Source organism: Lampetra planeri, chromosome 38 (assembly GCF_965212315.1).
Source record: "Lampetra planeri chromosome 38, kcLamPlan1.2.h2, whole genome shotgun sequence".
NCBI lineage: Eukaryota > Metazoa > Chordata > Hyperoartia > Petromyzontiformes > Petromyzontidae > Lampetra > Lampetra planeri.
Window position 1 is genome coordinate 9,479,265 of NC_136144.1, and position 17,579 is coordinate 9,496,843.

Sequence of the window (17,579 nt, forward strand, 5' to 3'; positions counted from 1 at the left end):
TTAGACGTTTAAATGTACATTTGCTTGTTGTGTATGTACGTATGTTGAACTTCTCTCGTACCGCACGTAGCCAACTGTGCTAATCAGAGGTGCTGCAGGGGGAGAACAACAAACACGAGGAGTCGGCCTCAATGAGACCGGGGATGACACCGATGGTTGGAGTCGGGACATTGGCGGCGGCCTAGCGTTGAAAATATTTGAGGGTGCAAAACATTCATTAGTCAGAGGACGATACGCCCCCGTTGCGTGGAACTGCTCCGTGTACGATAGGCAAGTTTCCTTACCCTGCTCTGTCGAGCCAACGGTATAAACGGGTTCTCCCGCGGTGAGTCGCCCGGTAGGCCATGCGCGGTGCGGTGAAGCGTGGCTTCTCCCACCTACTCCAAGACATCACTGCCAACCAAGAAGTGTAGGCCAGTAACACCCCCGTAGAATCCAGGAGTTGCTCCCCTCCGGTTGCGAGAGGACCTTCCGTCGGCGGGTGGCGTAAGCGTGCAGTTTCAGGGCTGCGCCTTTATCCTTTAACTTTTCCCCTTCCACCCCTCCGCGCCCCCCCCTGCCACCGACCATACCTGTTACCGCTGATGCTTGGCCGTAACAATTTCTGCCGCTCAGTTTTCTGCGATGACAGCAGAGGCTGCCGGTCGTGTTGACGTGCGGCGAAAAAATATACATAACCGGGGAAGGAAGAAGAAACGCCACGCTCGGAGGCCCCCCCCCCACCCCCTACTTGTGAATATCTCGGGCGCCAAGTGACGGCGGCGTTGTTGTGACAGCTCGCTGTGGGCGAGACGACGGCGGATTTCAAAATAACAACGGCCGGGCGCGTAAAAACTTCGCCGAATTTCCAAAATACGCCGCGCGTCAAAGGGTGCAGAGCGTGTACATCGCGAGCACATTTTCTGTGATCACGGTTGCCTAGCGCTGGCCCAAAGGCCCACGAATGCCAACTGCCCAGCAACGGATGGACGGTACAATTAAACTAAACCATTTTTTATTTGACCAGTTGAAGGCCACTGAGCTGTTAGCTCTCGTTTTAGAGGCGACCTGGCCACGCATGATAGTTCACCGTAGTGACTGATATCATCTCATGTGGGAATGTACAGTCATAGCCGAATAGTAACATAATAATCTAAACGCGTGTTGTTTCAAACGTGGCGGGGGGAAAAACCGATGGTACTAGGAGATAAATCCACGCGATCACCACGGGGAGAGAGAGAACAAGCAGGCTCCAAATATACAACAGGCATCGTCAGGGTCCAGGATCGAACCCACGACCTGCATGCGAGGAGAGGCGAGATCACATCTCATTGTATGTCGAATTTCTTTCGCACCGTACGTAGTCACACGTGCTAATCGGAGGTGCGAGAAAATGTGCCTCCCTCACATATTTGTGCCTCCACAGAAAAAACTTTCAAATTGTGTACTCATCCCATCAGCGGACACGGCCTTCTGGAAAGTGCATCATCATAAATTCAGCAGCACCTGTTCCACACACGGAAAGTTCTGGACTAGTTTCGACCCGGCGAACAACACATTCCTTGAATTGAACAAGAACTTGGGAAAAGAAGGCAGTCAAGGAGGAGTGTTGTGCCCTGTGGTGCGGTGGTGGATGGGGTGAAACGGTCCGGTAGACCGAGTTCTCAACACAGCTGGAGGAATCATTTGAGGGAAGTCCATGGGAACGGTAACCATGGTAGTAGCTATAGAAGAGTGACAAAGGAGCCGAACCATATTCTAAAACTATATATCCATGTAATTCTAACACAGTATAATTTACACTGCAATTAACAATACATATATAAAGTGTATGATAAGTTATGAACCGTTGTAGCTGCTTGTGTGGACAGGGTTGTCCACAACACCGAGTGTTCTCACGCGACGCGTCGGGTGGACTTTGCAGTCTGGCCTCGGACTTGGCAGTCCCGGGCCCTTGTGGCATGGGGCCGTCTTCGCTGGGGGTTCTCCCTGGGGGGGGGGGGGGGGGGGGGGCACACGCACACAACTCCATGAGGGACGTACATACGTGCGTTGAACTTAGTTCTCACCGTACGTAGCCAGCCGTGCTAATTGGGAGGTGCGGGAGGGAATGGACAACAAATGAGAGTCGAGGAGATCTCAACAGTGCGACCGCCGTGTTCGCGTCTGGCAGAAGGAAGGAAGCGATGGTGATGTGCAGAGACATCGACGGTTATGGCCACAGCGACCTCTCTAACTTGAGAACGCGAATGCCTCCCCAGCTTTCCTCCCCAGAGCGGAGGTAGTGCTGTTCATTTCGGGGGGAGGGAGCCATGGGTCCTTGTTTTCCACCAGGGACAATGTTTTTTTTTTGTCCGAGAAGCTGTAATTTTGGGTAGCGTGCGTGTCTCAGTCAATCCATTATAACATCCCGGTCTGTCCCCGTGACCTCCTGCCATGGAGCCTTCGACGCTGCACGTGGCCTCAACGTGCACCTAGCCTGGCACAAACGCCGCGGCGACGTCTGCGCCACTCGGTGGCGAACCGCGGCTGTTGTTGCACGGTCAGAATGGGCCCTGGTGTAAGGGATGAAACGTGGCCCCCTCGGTGCAATTAACCACTGCCCCCCCTCCGCCCCAGCGTCTGGACCGCCGCAGCCCGCAAGCGCCCTTACGCAGTTGCACCGCCTGCACACTCGAAAAGCTGCGCCGCGGATTTTGGGCAACGGCTGTTGTGCACCGACAGTGCCAACGCTGTGCTCCCGTTGGGCTCCTTGGCCAGTACCGCATTGCAGAATGTTTCTCCACTTTATAGACAAACTCAAGACAATCGTGAATGTAGTGTTGTTTATAGAGAGAACTTAAAAGGTCGCGTGCGCATTGTGCAACAGCTAGGCACCGTCGTTTGTAAGCATTGTTTTGATTATCTGGCTTTAGTCGAAAGAGGGAAATGTTGCTTTAAATGTGTTTGTTATTAAGCTTGTTTTTCCCAGGAAAGTGATTCTCAAATCTTTTTTCAAGAGGATTCAGGTTTTCACAGATGGGGGCGATGTTGCTGTTGTAATCCCAATTGAGTGGTTTGTCGGGAATGTTTTTTTTTGTTGCATTGGGATGTTTTACCAATACCAGTGACTACTTAACTCTTTTAATATTACCAGGTAAGGCCCACTGAGCTATGCAGCTCTTTTTTTCAGAAGCGACCTTGCTACAAATGATGGCTCAACGAAATAGGGAATTGTACAGCAGCCAAAACTTTAAACGCATATTGTTTCTAAATGTGGAGAGGAAAACCGGAAGACCCAGAGAGAAATTCACGCGACCACGGGGAGGACATGCAAACTCCAAATATACAGCAGGCGTCAGGGTCAGGATTGAACCCACGACCTCCTGTGTACCAGGCGAGGTAGTTAACATCTCGCCACCGCGGTGCCTCTTACATTGAGTCTTATTAGCTATGGGAGGAAGATAAACACCGGAGGAAATCGATACAGAACGGAGGGAGAACATACAAACTCTACACAGAGAGGCGCCCGAGTCGGGAATCAAACCCAGGTCCTTCTTGCTGTGAGTCAAGGCCGGAGCCATGGAGTCAACATTGGGGGGGACCAAATCTTCCAGGGGTCTGGGGGTCCCTCCCCAGAAAAAAATGAATCTAAATTTGAAAACGAATTTCCTGCCATTTCCTCCCTAAAATATAAAAAACAATCACTAACACATGGGATGGACTTTTTAGTTATTCTTTACAATAATGTTTAATAGTGTATTGTATTACATTGCTCTGTTTTTTCTTTTTGACCTTCTCTTGTTTTATTGTATGTAATGGCAGAGATTAGGGGTTAATAAAGTACAACCATAACCACAATCAATATATTGGGGGGGACATTTTGAGCATATTTGAATATTGGGGGGGGGGGATGTGTCCCCCCAAATATATTATAAGTGTTACCACGTCGCCACCGTGCCGCCCAATGTGAGCAGGACCTCTCTTGGAAATAGATCTTGAGACTCTTTCCTGGATGAAACAATGGGACTGCTATGAGACGTAATGTACAATGTTTTAGAAATGCATCTTTAAAAAAAAAACAATATATTTTTGTTGTAGGAAAAATAAGCACTGCTTAAGCGTATAACGTATCTTATTTACAAAGAACGCACATATATGGAAAAATATTAGTTTATATGTATGGAAAATTTTAGAAGGAAAAGTGGCATATACATATTAATTACAGCACTACTATTGCACAGCTTTTTGTTGTATTAGCACAGTACTATTTTAAATGAAATACAACGTTGTGCCTTAGCCAATGCTGCTATTACAATACAGTATACACGTTATAAAGCTTTAAAAAAATGCTGCTAAATCATTGAATAGAGAATAATATTATCGTTGCTATATTGTCTAGTATTTCACGTCGCCGTTGTCATTGGTAAAACATCACAATAATAACGCATGTAGAACATCGCAATGTTACCATTGTACATGTAACGTGGTGTAAAATTGAATCCCTTCACAAATAAAATTAATCTTTCACTATTCTGCAACGCTTCGTCAGCGCCAGCTAACCATACATTGCATTTACAGAATATGTATTTACAGTATACTGGATGAATCGAATGAGCTATAGAGCTATTTTTTCACAGATTTCCAGGAGGGTGCCGGTCAGAACGTTACAACAAACAATACAAAACACGATAGGAGTGCAAAGTATAGGAGAGGTGAACAAATAACTTTAAACAAAAATGCAAATTCAACTAAACATTATTTAAACAATTCTTACCAGATAAAGCCTATACAGCTATTAGCTTATTTTTTCAGAAGTGACTTGGCTACAAATTATAGCCCAACGAAGTGGCGGCTAATCATGTGGGCCATTGCCTGAAACGTCTTTTATGTATATAATTAGTTTTCTTCGACGAACCAGTTTTGTTTGTAAATCTCGTCCCATTCTCTGCCAAACACCACGGGACATTCCGCCAACTGTTCGCGGCCTAGCGTTCTGACCCATACTGGACATCTGTGTAAACAAAAACTTCGTAGCCCATCGGATTTCCTCCGGTCTGCAAAAAAAAACATTTAATATTCTGATTCTGGACGCCTTCCGAAAATCCGCGAAAGCCTCGTGCGTCGTGCAACGCGTCTCCCCACTGACCCACGTGGTCCGCGAACGTGGTGGGTGGGGGGGGGCTCGTCACGTGACTCCCCCCCCCACCGTGGGTGTACGCGCGACGAGTCACGTGGTAACAACGGGGGGGGCGGTGCGCGTCACGTGACTCCCTCCCCACCGTGGGCGCACGCGCGACGAGTCACGTGGTAACAACGGCGGGGGGGCGGGGCGCGTCACGTGACTCCCTCCCTACCGTGGGCGTACGCGCGACGAGTCACGTGATACCAACGGCGGAGGGGCGGGGCGGGGCGGGGGACCGGGCCATCATGGCGGCCTCCATGGAGGCTATGGACGTGGCGGCTCTCACGGCTCGCCTGCGGGACGAGGTCGCTTCGCGCGTAGCGGACGACGCCGCCGCTGCCGCCAACTCCGGCGCGAGGGACCCGGGCGCCGCGGCAGCCGCGTGGAGGCCGCTGCTGGGCACACTCCGGTCCCTGACAGCCGCTTTCGTTCACCCGGCGAACAGGTGCGGGTAACGGCCGGGGCTGGACTGCGGCCTGGTGCACTCTCATGGACCCCCCCCCCACCCTCCAGCGTGACTAGCACAGAGCCCCCCTCCCCTGGGTTGTCTACCACAGAGCCCCCCCCCTTGTCTACCACAGAGCCCCCCCCTCTTGTCTACCACAGAGCCGCCCCCCCCTGTCTACCACAGAGCCCCCCCCCTTGTCTACCACAGAGCCCCCCCCTGTCTACCACAGAGCCCCCCCCTCTTGTCTACCACAGAGCCCCCCCCCCTTGTCTACCACAGAGCCCCCCCCCCTGTCTACCACAGAGCCCCCCCCCTGTCTACCACAGAGCCCCCCCCCTTGTCTACCACAGAGCCCCCCCCCTGTCTACTACAGAGCCCCCCCCCTTGTCTACCACAGAGCCCCCCTTGTCTACCACAGAGCCCCCCCCCCTTGTCTACCACAGAGCCTCCCCCCCTTGTCTATCACAGAGCCCCCCCCTTGTCTACCACAGAGCCTCCCCCCCTTGTCTAGCACAGAGCCCCCCCTGGTTGAGAGGCGCAGTGCTTCAGGGATTGAATGCGAATCATTTTGTCGCCGTGATCTGGAGAACTGTGGCCCGCTGATGTAGTCGCACGAGCTCACACGTGGTGGCGCTGTGAAGCCGTCTACGTTACGAGTGGACTGCTGCTCTTCGGTAGCAACAAAGTCAACTGCTGACTGCCCATTGGATTTGTCAAGCTTCAGTTGAATATTCACTGTGTAATAGATATAAAACATGTGATGGAGCATTACCACATGATACCATCAAAATATGAACTGCTCTGTGTATTCTAATGCAAGCATGAGAACTTAAAAGAAATTATTTGCTTCCAACATGTATTTATTAAAATGGTTTAATTGATATCGAACAATCAAACATAGAACAAGTGTTAAGTTAAATAAATAAAGTTAGAATAATAAAAAATATAACAATTCCAATAAGAAAGTAAAATGACTTTTCAAATCGCAAAAATCGCAGCCTTTGAGATTTATTTATCACATTGTTTCAAATTGCGATTTCGATTTGAAATCGATGAATCGTACAGCCCTATTAGTTCGCAATAAAGTCAACTGCTGACTGCCCATCAACTACGTTGCATGGCGCCACCAAAGCAGTTCACCAGTGGACAAGCCAATGCTGTTGAATGACTCAATTTTCCTAGACGTCCAATTGTAACATCACAGTTTCAAAAGTGTGTCGCTCGTGCCTACAACGTGCCACACGAAATAAGAAAGAACGTGGGCTTAGATGACACCTGTTAAGCCACATTGTAGAAGCCACGTTGATGCTGTGTCAGGAGGAGTCCTGGTCTTAGATGCTTGACTGGTTCTTTTTCTGAATTAAGCCTGCAAGTGGAAGTTCGTTTCTAGTTTTGTTTGTCGTTCAGATCTGTGCTATTGATGCTTTGTTTTAACCTGTTAGATTTTTGAAACCAAACTCGTGCTTGAACCCAAGTACATCCTTGCGAATGAGACCATGTTTCATGTATTAACGGGTTGTTTCCATCTCCTGGTGAAATAAAAGTTCCACTACGTATATCATATTGAGGAAATAACCCTTACATTCAAACGCTGTGTACTTAATACGAATTCCGCGCCGTCTCTAAGATGCTTGCTCCATGGCGACATCTGTCATTGACATGGCGCTTCTGGTGGCGACGTAACGATGGCAGCAGGTGAAGTGTAATTTATTGTGATCAGGTGTAAGCTGTCTTGAAAGCAGCACTTGTCTGGTTCGAGAGCGATGCGCATTTGACATTTAATCCCACTCTTAAAAAACCCATCCGAACGCCAAAAATCTCCTCCTAAAAGGCCACGGTATCGGCCAGTGTACACTCACCCCCTCGGGGTTTTATCCTATTTCATTTCAGCACCTCGTGCGTTCCCCCGACTTTTGGGTACCTCGGCTGTTTTGGAATGTGGCTTGAGTGGCCCTTGCGGCTTAAACGGTGGGCGCTTCCTCTTGCCCCATTGGTCATTAGGCACCTTTTAGTCTTTCAGCTCCGGCCAGTTAACGTTCCGCAGGTGAGGGCGACATGCACCCGCCCCGCGCCCCGGACTCTGCTGCGGTCTAGCGTTTCACTCGTGAGACGGGCTGCCGCTTTCGTGGTGAGGAATTCAAAACAAGCCTTCCCGTGTCCACGTTTAACCCTTTAACCTTTTGTTTTTCCTCAACGCGAGCGCGCACACACCACACATTTACCGTTCGGACATTCTCCATCGGTCGTCGTGTCATTCGTCCGGAAAAAAAGGCCTTTGCCGAGTCTCGAGGCTCTCCTCAAGGAGCGTCTCGGTAAGATTGCGACGGTTTGCATGTTCGGGGAAATCGGGAGCGTTTATGGAAAAAACAATTGCACGCATGTGAGATGGCCACCGCTCGCATCTCTTCATGCACACGTTTCATGAGCGATGGGAAACCGGTGGACTCGGTGAAACCTATCTAACTAGCTATTTATATTTTACTAGTTAAGGCCCACTGAGCTATATAGCTCTTTCAGAAGCGACCTGGCCACACATCATAGCTCAAAGAAGTGGCTTATCAATGTGGAAATTTATAGTCGCTAAATACTCGAAGGACCTGAAGAAAAATGCACGCAATCACGCGGAGAGAATGAAACATACCAACTCCAAATATACAGGCTGTCAAAGGTTGGGACCGAACCCACTACCTCCCGTATACCAGACGAGGCAGTTAACATCTCGCCACCGCAGCACGAAAACGACGCATGCGTCAGAATAACACTTACAAGGTCCGTACGGTTAGGTTCACGAACCGACTTGCTGTACTGACCGGCCCTGGCCACTTCGCAAGCTCAGGCGGGTTTGGGAGTTTCACAAATCTCCACGATCCACTTGCCTCAAAAAGTGCTGGACTATGGACAGGCATGCACCACCACGATCTTTCCACGGCGTTCACATCCGTAATTACCCTTGCTATAACGAGGTCATTTCAACCCATCATCCACTTGGGCGGTGTATAAATTGAGCAACAATTTATACGTGAAGTTAACTGGCGTTTTTTTTTTACGGATAGACTGTTGCCAGTGATAGGAATGTGCAATTTCCACCACTGCTTCAGGGCTTCCGACAGAGTTGAGTGACACACCGTGCTCATTGGAGAAGGGACACACTTTGGCTCTATGTTGGGTAATACTATTTCAATGGAGATAATTTGTTTTGGGCATCTTATGAGAAGAAGCGTTAATAACTGATAAGAAGAATCACCTCGCTAGGGAAGTGTGATTGGAAGAGGCAGATACGAACGCGATCGGCAATATACGAAGATGGTGTCGGGTAAAAAATGTCATTCATATAATCACAATTAGATGTACCAGTGCATGTACTTGTGGAACAGTTTTGTCGATCTATTGCTGGTTGAGGGCCTCCCCGCGCCGTGCGGCTTGTGGCGTTTATTTGATTGTTTCGATGATGCTTTGTCATGCTGGTCAGCGTGGATTGGCGAAAGCCGGGGGTCGAGGGTGTAGATGTGGTGGCATTGGCACGGTTTTGCTACGTACGGTGCGAAAGAAGTTCAACACATACATACAGCGTAAAAAACACACGCAAAGATGTGCAGCGCAAGACCAACCAGACCTAAGTCATTTGAACGTGTCTGATTGGAGATGCCACAGTCTCGCAATGGGATTTGCCGAATGAAGGAATGCACTTCACCACTCCCGTTAAATACCAGGGCGTTTTTCCTTCTCGAATGTAAGATGGATTCATCATCATCATCATCAAATATTTATTAAAACCAGGTGGAGCCCAGTGTGAACAAAAGTCTTTTTTCAACGGAGAGCTGGCTCCGTAACGTTACACTACGCTTATAAACAAAATCCATAACAATGAACAATATTCATCAGTCGACACGGTTTAACAGCAATAAACAATACAGCAGTGTAACGTTTAACATCGTAATTCATTTCCAGTACGGTAATGGACATTTTAGCTTGAGCACGCACGGTACAGTACAAAAAGCACGCACATTCGTAGTAACCAAAGAACAATTGCTCGATAAAAGTTAACTGCAAAGCAATGGAGGAGTTATTAAATTTGTTAAGAAGGACGTAAATGCATTTTTTTTCTTCATCTACGAACAGAATTACGTCAAAACATTTTCAAACGATTGTATTCGCTCTTGGGACAGTACACGCACTTTGAGGGCTTGTGTGAATTTGCTGCTTGTAAGCAAAATCGCACCTGGAATGCACCCGGGCTCGTTGGGTCCTCAGAAGCCAAGCAGGTTCGAGCCTGGATAGTGTTTGGATGGGCGACACACCATGCACACAACGGGTTAAAGGGATATGTCGCCCTACAAGTGGTAGTAAAGCAGAGAGGATCGTGTGTTTTTTAACCATGTTGGAAGAAGGATGGAAATGGATTTTTTTTCCATCTATGAGGAGAATGATGTCAATGCATTTAAAAAATATTTCATTGCCTCTTGGGAACGTACACGCATTTTGAGGCTTGTGTGAACTTCTGCGAAATCGCACCTGGAACGCACCCGAGCTCGTCGGATCTTCAGAAGCCAAGCAGGTTCTAGCCTGGATAGTGCCTGGATGGGTGACACACCATGCACACAACGAGTTGTCAAAGGGCTATGTGGCCCAAGTGATGGTCAAGCAGAGGGTCGTTTTTTTTAACCGTATTGTAAGAGGGATGTACATGGGTTTTTTTCATCTGTTGGAGAATGACGTCAACACATGCTCAAGTGATTATAGTTATTCTTGGGACAGTACAAGTATTTTGAGACGAATATTAAAAATGTTAACTCCCTCGCCTGGTATGCAGGAGGCCGTGGGTTTCGATCACGACCCTGAAGCCTGCTGTATATTTGGAGTTTGCATATTCTTCTGGCGGTCCCGTGGATTTTTCTCCGACTCCTCCGGTTGTTCCCTCTACATTTAGAATTGACATGTTTAGAGTATTTGCCTGCTACAAATGTCCACGTGATAAGCCGCTTTGTTGAGCTATCATTTGTGGCCAGGTCACTTCTGAAAAAGAGCTGTATGGCTCTGTGGGCCTTTCCTTTGTAAAATAAGAATAGTTTAGTTTGTATGTCTGCGCTCCTGCATCCTTGCTTTACGCCTTCACAAACTAGCATTAACCAGAATGGCGAAGTATGGTAAAATAACCCCCACGACACTCACGATGTGGGTAGGCCCTCATTCAGCAGCGGAAAGTCAAAACAGACTGGACACGTACCCATTGCGCGTGGGCTACCGGACGAAACTTGCCAGCGCGTACGCAGCGGACGCTATAAACGATCTCGGTTATTGAATCGAATCGTGAAAATCGAACCGTGAAAGATTAATGTTAACCCTTAACTGCAAGCGAGTCCAATGTTTGAGGTGTTGTATGTATGTTGTGTATATGCAAGTTTAACTTCTTTGGCACCATATGCAGCAAACCGTGGTACTCGGAGGTGTGGGGGAAGGACAACAAACTAAACACGAAATGCAGTCTTCAAGAAATGAGTTCTCAATCTGTGGATAGCTCGAGTTTCTTCCTAACATCGGAAGGAAGAGCGTTCCACCTGGCTGCAGAAGCGCATTCGAATGCGCGCGATGCAGTGGCCGTCTTTGTTGGATGGCCAGCCAAAAACCGCTGCCGCGATCGCCAGTACATGACGTGGATTGATCGGGATTACGTGCGAAATCAACAAATCGTACAGATGGACAGACTCGGTGGGTGCTGCACACACAGTTGGTCCGGGGCTCCACCGAACCATCCTGTGCTGGCCCCCCTCCGCCACTCGTTGTTGTGGAACGGGGCGGGGTGGGTGGGTGGGGGGGGGCGACGGCGGGCGCGGGCAGACAGCGGGGACATGGGTGAAGGGACGTGCATTGAGCCGCGTCGGCGCTGTTCCACCGCGTCGGCGCGGAGATCGCTCGGCGTGCCCGCGTCCACGCCGCCGCGCCCGTCTTCAGATCGCTGGCGCTGTCTGTCAGTCGGAAGCCGGTGTCTGTTGCGCGAGCACTTGCCGCGCGACGTGCCCCTGACACTGTTTACGCCTCGTGGCCGGGGGCGGCGTTAACACTCGAACGTGACTGCGCCCAACGAGACGTGGAAGCGAAAACTCGTGGGGGGGGGGGGGAGGGGTGGGGGCGAGCCGGGGGTGGGGGGGCGGTCTGGGGACCGTGAAGGGACACCGCCTCCGGTGCTCGGCGCGCAAAAGCCGCGAATGTGAAGGTCGAGAGGTCATCCCGGCCGTCGCCGTTGAATCCTCCGCACCTCGCCGTCGCTTCCCTGTGATGGATCCCCGACCTGCAACCAAGTTGGCTTGGACTCGACAGGTAGTGGTGGCAGACCCGGAGCTACCTTCTCACGCCAGTGATGGTGAATTTCCCTCCACTCGAGGGGGCTCTGGATGGCCACAATAGAGGGGAATTTGAGTGTCTACTCTTGCGCACCGCTCAGAATTCTTGGAAGAAGACAGAGGTGGGAGTAGCGACACTTTAATCCACCACTTGGGTCCTGCCAATCGACTAACTGTGCTGTACCCATTCATACCGCTTCGTATGAATGGATCGCTAGTCCATTGAGTGGGTGACCATTGCAACCACGGCGGCATTCCTCGCATGCTATTCTTGTCAAATTGTATCGGAAACGAGTGGATTGTTGCGCGTGACGTTGCCGATCTGGGGATGAAGCACGCATGTACGTATGTGCCGATGGAGTCACAAATCCATGGCCGTCACCTCCCATCCAGCGGCACACGTGGTAAAAGAGGTGACACTTCCCCCCCCACCCCCAAACTTGTTTATTAATCGCGCATCCGAACTGATACTCGTTCGAGTAATCGATTGTTTAAATGGTCGCATAGCCCGGCTCGAGAATCGACGGATGCCTGTTTGCCCAAGCGAACACGTCAGCCTGACCATGTCAGCCCGACTGACGATCTGCTTATTGTACCACTAAGTCCACTCTTGACGTTCGGCAAAGTGCTTGCCACAAATGAACCACAATACCGCGCTGATCTTGTCAAAGTGCATCACGCGAACTCCGGTCGTCCTCGCAGCAGCAGCGGCTTTTGGTTAATCGTCGAACGAAGACGGTCACCGGCATCGCGAAGCTTTCATATGCGCTCCCGCGGCCGTCTGGAATGCTCTTCCTTCCTTAGGAAGCCACTACGAGCTGTGCACTTTTAAATAATCTCGATTGAAAACTCATTTCTTCAGAACTCCTTTTTTGTGTTGAGTTTGTTGTTTTTCCCCCCGCGCCTTTGGTAAGCGCGTACAGTGCGAAAGAAGTTCAACATACGTACGCAGATGGCGCGTGTTCGCGGTGCGGTGTGACCCGGCTAGCGCGGGGAGCGTGCTGCCACCCCGGCTCGCTCTGCTTGTTCACCAACCCCTCGCCCTATCTCTCCCTCTCTCGCCCTATCCCTCTCTCTCTCTCCGCCACCGCTGGCGTGCGACGGCGAAGGGAAGCGACGGAGCCCGCACTGTTCGACTGCCTTGGTCAGCTGCTCGAGGCCGTGACGGCGCCCGTCCGAGCGGGCGGCGCCGGCGCGGGGTCCGACCGGGCGGAGCTCGAGGTGGCCGGCGAGTGCTTCCGCTGCCTCCGCAACGCGTGTGTGCAGTGCCCCGCCAACCAGCGCCGTGTCCGGTGAGCCCTCGCCCGGCACCATGCGGCGCGCCCAGCGGGTGCCGCCGTGACCGGTGCTGCCGGGTTGTTGCGGCCGGTGTCTGTGTCTTTGTGTGTCTGTGATGGTGTGTGTGTCTGTGATGGTATGTGTCTGTCTTTGTGTGTCTGTGTCTTTATGTGTCTGTGATGGTGTGTGTCTTTGTGTGTCTTTGTGTGTCTGTGTGTGTCTGTGATGGTGTGTGTCTGTCTTTGTGTCCATGTGTGTGTGTCTGTCTTTTTATTTTGGGGAGCGGTAATGTGTTGGTTAGCGTGCTGCGCTACGAACCCGGTGACCCGAGTTCGATTCCTGCTTATGGCCAACACCGGTGACGATTTTCTGAACCGATCGTGGGCCTCCCCTAGTTCGACTCGGTGTGATGTGTAAACATCACCACTGGGGAGACAAAGGTGGCCGGGCGTGGTGCTGGCCACCCACCCCCTCGTGTGTCATGCCGGCCTTCATAGGTGCTTGTCAACAGCACTAACAGCCTGTTTAGGCGACACGGGGGATCTTTGTCTTTGTTGTTTATATGTACGTGCCGTGCTGTGTGTGTGTGTGATGTGCTCTGTGTGTGTGCGTGCGTGCGTGCGATGTGCTCTGTGTGTGCATTGTGTACATGCTGTTAGGCCGGCATGTGCTTAGCAGCCTGTCTTGTGTTGCGCAGGGAGGCCGGGCTGATCAACGCTGTGGCGCAGCTGCTGCTTGCGTTTCCACCGCCTCCATCTGCCCCGGATGAGCCGTACTTCACCGGTGGGCGAGCGAGCGAGCGGTCGTGTTCTAACATCGCCGATTTGCTATGTCGGTGTATATCGCGTGCACGCTCATGGCCGGTGTTTTTTTCTGTCGTTTTTTTCCTGTCCTGCCGTCGCGACAGCGGCGCGCTGCGGCCTGCAGGTGCTCGGCAACGTCGCGGCCGGGAACGCGGACACGCGGGAGGCGGTGTGGGCCGCCACCTACCCACAGCTCTACCTGTACGTGACGTTGTCGTCCCGGTCTCGCGGTCGCGGTTTGTAGGTTCGCTGTCGTCCCAGGACGCAGCTGGCTCCGGCGTCGGCCTGAGCGGTCAAACCGACCGGGAGCCATCGTCGCCCGTTGTTTCGCAACAGCGTCTCGGGGCACAATGGGCCTCGTCAGCAGTCAACGAACCGTGTATTTTTTTTAGTCGATGACCAGGTGTTGACCCGCAGCCATGCCGGCCCCGCACAATGCACGTACGTTCAGCTTCTTTCGCACCGCACGTGGCCAACCCTGCTAATCGGAGGTGCGGTTCCGCCGACTCGAGCTGGCACTGGACAAGGTGACTGCGGGGGCCACCAGGACCAGATGGGGACCAGATGGGGCATCTGGGATCGCCGGAGCTGCGTGTGAGGACAGGTGCAGGCTGTGACGCGTATTGTGGAATTGGAGGAGGAGGGAGGAGGGATGGTTGTTTTACCGAGTGGACCAGGTGGAGGACTGATAGCGCTCATCAGTTGCAGACAATTACGCTGTGCCCTGGCTCGGGCCAAGTACATATAGGCCCCAAGCAGGAGTGAGATCGTGCTCCGTCGCACACACAGAGTGAGAGTACCGCGTGAGCGAATGATCATCGCGACAACGATCATCGCGACGCGCATTCGGTGGCACGAGCGGTCGATTTGCCGCCGGCGCTGCACGTTTAACCCTTTGACCTCCGCCTCTGCCCCTCGCAGGAAGTTCCTGCAGTGTGGCGACGCGAAGACGCTGGACTACAGCTGCATGGCGCTGCACACGTGCGCGGGCCCCGCCCAGGTGGCGCGCCTGGCGTGCGACCCCCCGGGGGTGCTCATTGCTCGCGCGCTGCTCGCGCTGTGCTCCCGCCCGCACCTGGAGTGGCCGTGAGTGTCTCCGCGTGCCCGTGGCCCCCCCCCCCACCCCCGCGGAGGTTACCGTTGCTGCACGACGACACGTTGCGCGTGTGCGTTCTGGCTGCTGTTGAAACGATTTGGGTACCAATGCGTGTCCCGGTGTAGGCCGCTCGCAGCCGAAGGAGGCGTGGCGACGTCCGTTAGACACGACGAGGCTTTGGGGGGGGTCGGGTCGAAACGGCCCTGTGAGTCCCCGCCCTCGGGGTTTGGAGAGCTCGCGAGAAAGGTTGAGTGTGCTACGCTGGCACGGGCAATCACTCGTCTGTTGGCCAATGAACGCACCTTCATATGTAGAGGAGCGCGGAGCTCGGGCAATTGTTGACGCCCGCTCACCGCGTGGCTGCCTTCCCGTTTGCCTGTTGTCCCTCGTGCTCCTGAGTCGTCCTCTCTTTTCGAGCGCGGCTGGCTAAGTACTGTGCGATAGAAGTTCTACACACACACACGAGAGCGAATGCCGTGCTTCGTGTCGCCCTACTAGCATCTTGGTTGTTGTAGCTCCTATCCTGTTTGTCTTGCGGGCCTCTGTGTCGAGTGGTAAACCTGGGTGAGTACGAATGCTCGTGACGGATCGTCCAATATAATTACAAATCACGGCCCTTTTTTATATATATATTCATATATCCACATATATTCGTATGTATAGGCAAGTGTACAAAAGCTTGCGTTTTTTGCGGTCTGGCGTTTGCAGGCTGCTGATGGTGACGGAACGCTTTCTCAAGTCCTCGACCCTTCTGGCGCAGCTGTACGAACACCTGGACCTCAAGCTGAGGTGACGGCACCGTCAAGTTGAACGAACGTCACCGCGGTCTCTCTCTCTCTCGAGTTCCTCGCCCGGAATAAATCCGCCGGAGGTCACCCGAGCCGTGACCCCGCGTCGCCGCGCGCGTGTTCCCAGGCTGACGCTGCTGGAGCTGCTCCTCGCGAGTCTGGCCGAGGAGTCCCCGTCGGCTTCGGCGGAGGCGACGACCCCCGCGCCGGCGCCGTTCCTCATGCGGCTGGCCGACGAGCTGCGCACGACGGGGCCGGCCGTGCTGAGACTGGCATCGCTCTGCGCCGAGGCCGCCGCTGGCGACGAGGCGAGTGGGGAGGCCGTCTCGTCGGGTCTTCTTCAACATCGTTATTGAGCGCAGGCCAAACGGCACAAACCCCCCACCCCCCACGCATCCAGCAGCCAAACAAACATCGTGATAAGAAGGCACGTCGGATAGATAAGTGGCGTGGCGTGGTGCAGCACGTCGAGTGTGACAGGCGGTGCAACTTCAGCCGTCGCTCACGTGGCCAGAGTAGCGGCTCTTGCCTGGCCATCAAAAAAAGAGGCGGTCGCGCCCCGCATTGCGCGCGTTCAGATGCGCCGCTGCGGCCGTCTGGAACGCCCTTGCTCCTTCCAATATTAGGAAGCCACTGGTGCTGTGCACTCTTAAATCGTCTAGATTGAAAACTCATTTCCTTCGAACTGCTTTTTGGGTTTAGTCTGTTGTCCTTCGTCCACGTCTCCGATTAGCGCGGATGGCTACGTACGGTGTGACGGTTTCCGCGTGCGACGGTTTTTGCGCGCGCGGCCGCAGCTGTCGTCATCGCCGTCGTCTTCTCTCCGGCAGGAGGCCCTGCTCGTGGCGAGGACGCTGTCCGTGCTGTGCGAGGCGACCTCCGAACCGCGCGGAGACTCGTGCCTGCGCGACCACCCCACCTTGCTCGCCGCCGCCGTCGGTGAGTTTGCCGAGCGCCGGGTCGGGGCGCCGCATCCCCGGGCGGGACTCGACGGTTCCTTCTCCCCGTGGGTTTCCGGTGGCACCCCCCACCTTGTACACAGGAGGCCGTGGGTTCAATCCCGATGTTGACGCCTGCTGTATATTTGGAGTTTGCGCCCCACTGAGCTATGTAGCTCTTCTTTCCAGACGCGACCTGGCGATCACAAATGATAGCTGGGCGAAGTGGCTCACCATTACGTGGAAATTCATAGCGGCAAAAATACTCCAAACCCACGCCGATTCTAAATGTGGGGGGAAAAACGGAGAAAAATCCACGTGAGCACGGGGAGAGAGAGACACGCCAACGCACAGCAGGCGTCAGGGTCGGGATCGAACCCACGACCGCCTTCATACCAGGCGAGGGAGTTAACATCTCGCTACCGCAGCACCACACTCCACAGTGGTCGTCCTCTTTTTCATCACCGGTTCATTGGCCATCATCCAGAGCTTCGTGGGATTCTGGCGGGTCGGGCTGGGGGGGGGGCATGGTTTAGGCCTGCAGCTCATGGGGGTTGTCTCACCATACTTCACCGTGCTGGTCGGTGCGAGTTTGGGAAGAAAGGATTATTTTGTCTCCCCCGTGCACCGACTTATCTGATTGGTGTGGGTGCCCCTATCCCGTGATAGCTACTCGAGTCTTCAGGGCTCTCACGTTTCTTCACCACATCAAAGCAGGGCTTCGTTGAAGAAGCGACGTGTTTAGAT

The 17,579-nt window shown here is 52.8% G+C and overlaps 1 protein-coding gene across 3 annotated transcripts in view; it reads left to right on the plus strand.

Annotated features, from left to right (window-relative positions):
* Positions 1-5,370: 5,370 nt before the first annotated feature.
* ATXN10 (ataxin 10) overlaps positions 5,371-17,579 on the plus strand; it is a 57,664-nt gene continuing 45,455 nt past the window's right edge. For all 3 annotated transcript variants that reach the window (XR_013587932.1, XM_078612328.1, XM_078612329.1), the window contains exons 1-8: positions 5,371-5,588; positions 13,039-13,221; positions 13,905-13,990; positions 14,115-14,211; positions 14,932-15,096; positions 15,815-15,895; positions 16,022-16,202; positions 16,725-16,833. Coding sequence is in view for 2 of the 3 variants with exons in the window: in XM_078612328.1 (XP_078468454.1) it covers positions 5,389-5,588; positions 13,039-13,221; positions 13,905-13,990; positions 14,115-14,211; positions 14,932-15,096; positions 15,815-15,895; positions 16,022-16,202; positions 16,725-16,833 (1,102 nt within the window). In the remaining variant the exon portion in view is untranslated. The remainder of the gene's footprint in view (positions 5,589-13,038; positions 13,222-13,904; positions 13,991-14,114; positions 14,212-14,931; positions 15,097-15,814; positions 15,896-16,021; positions 16,203-16,724; positions 16,834-17,579) is intronic.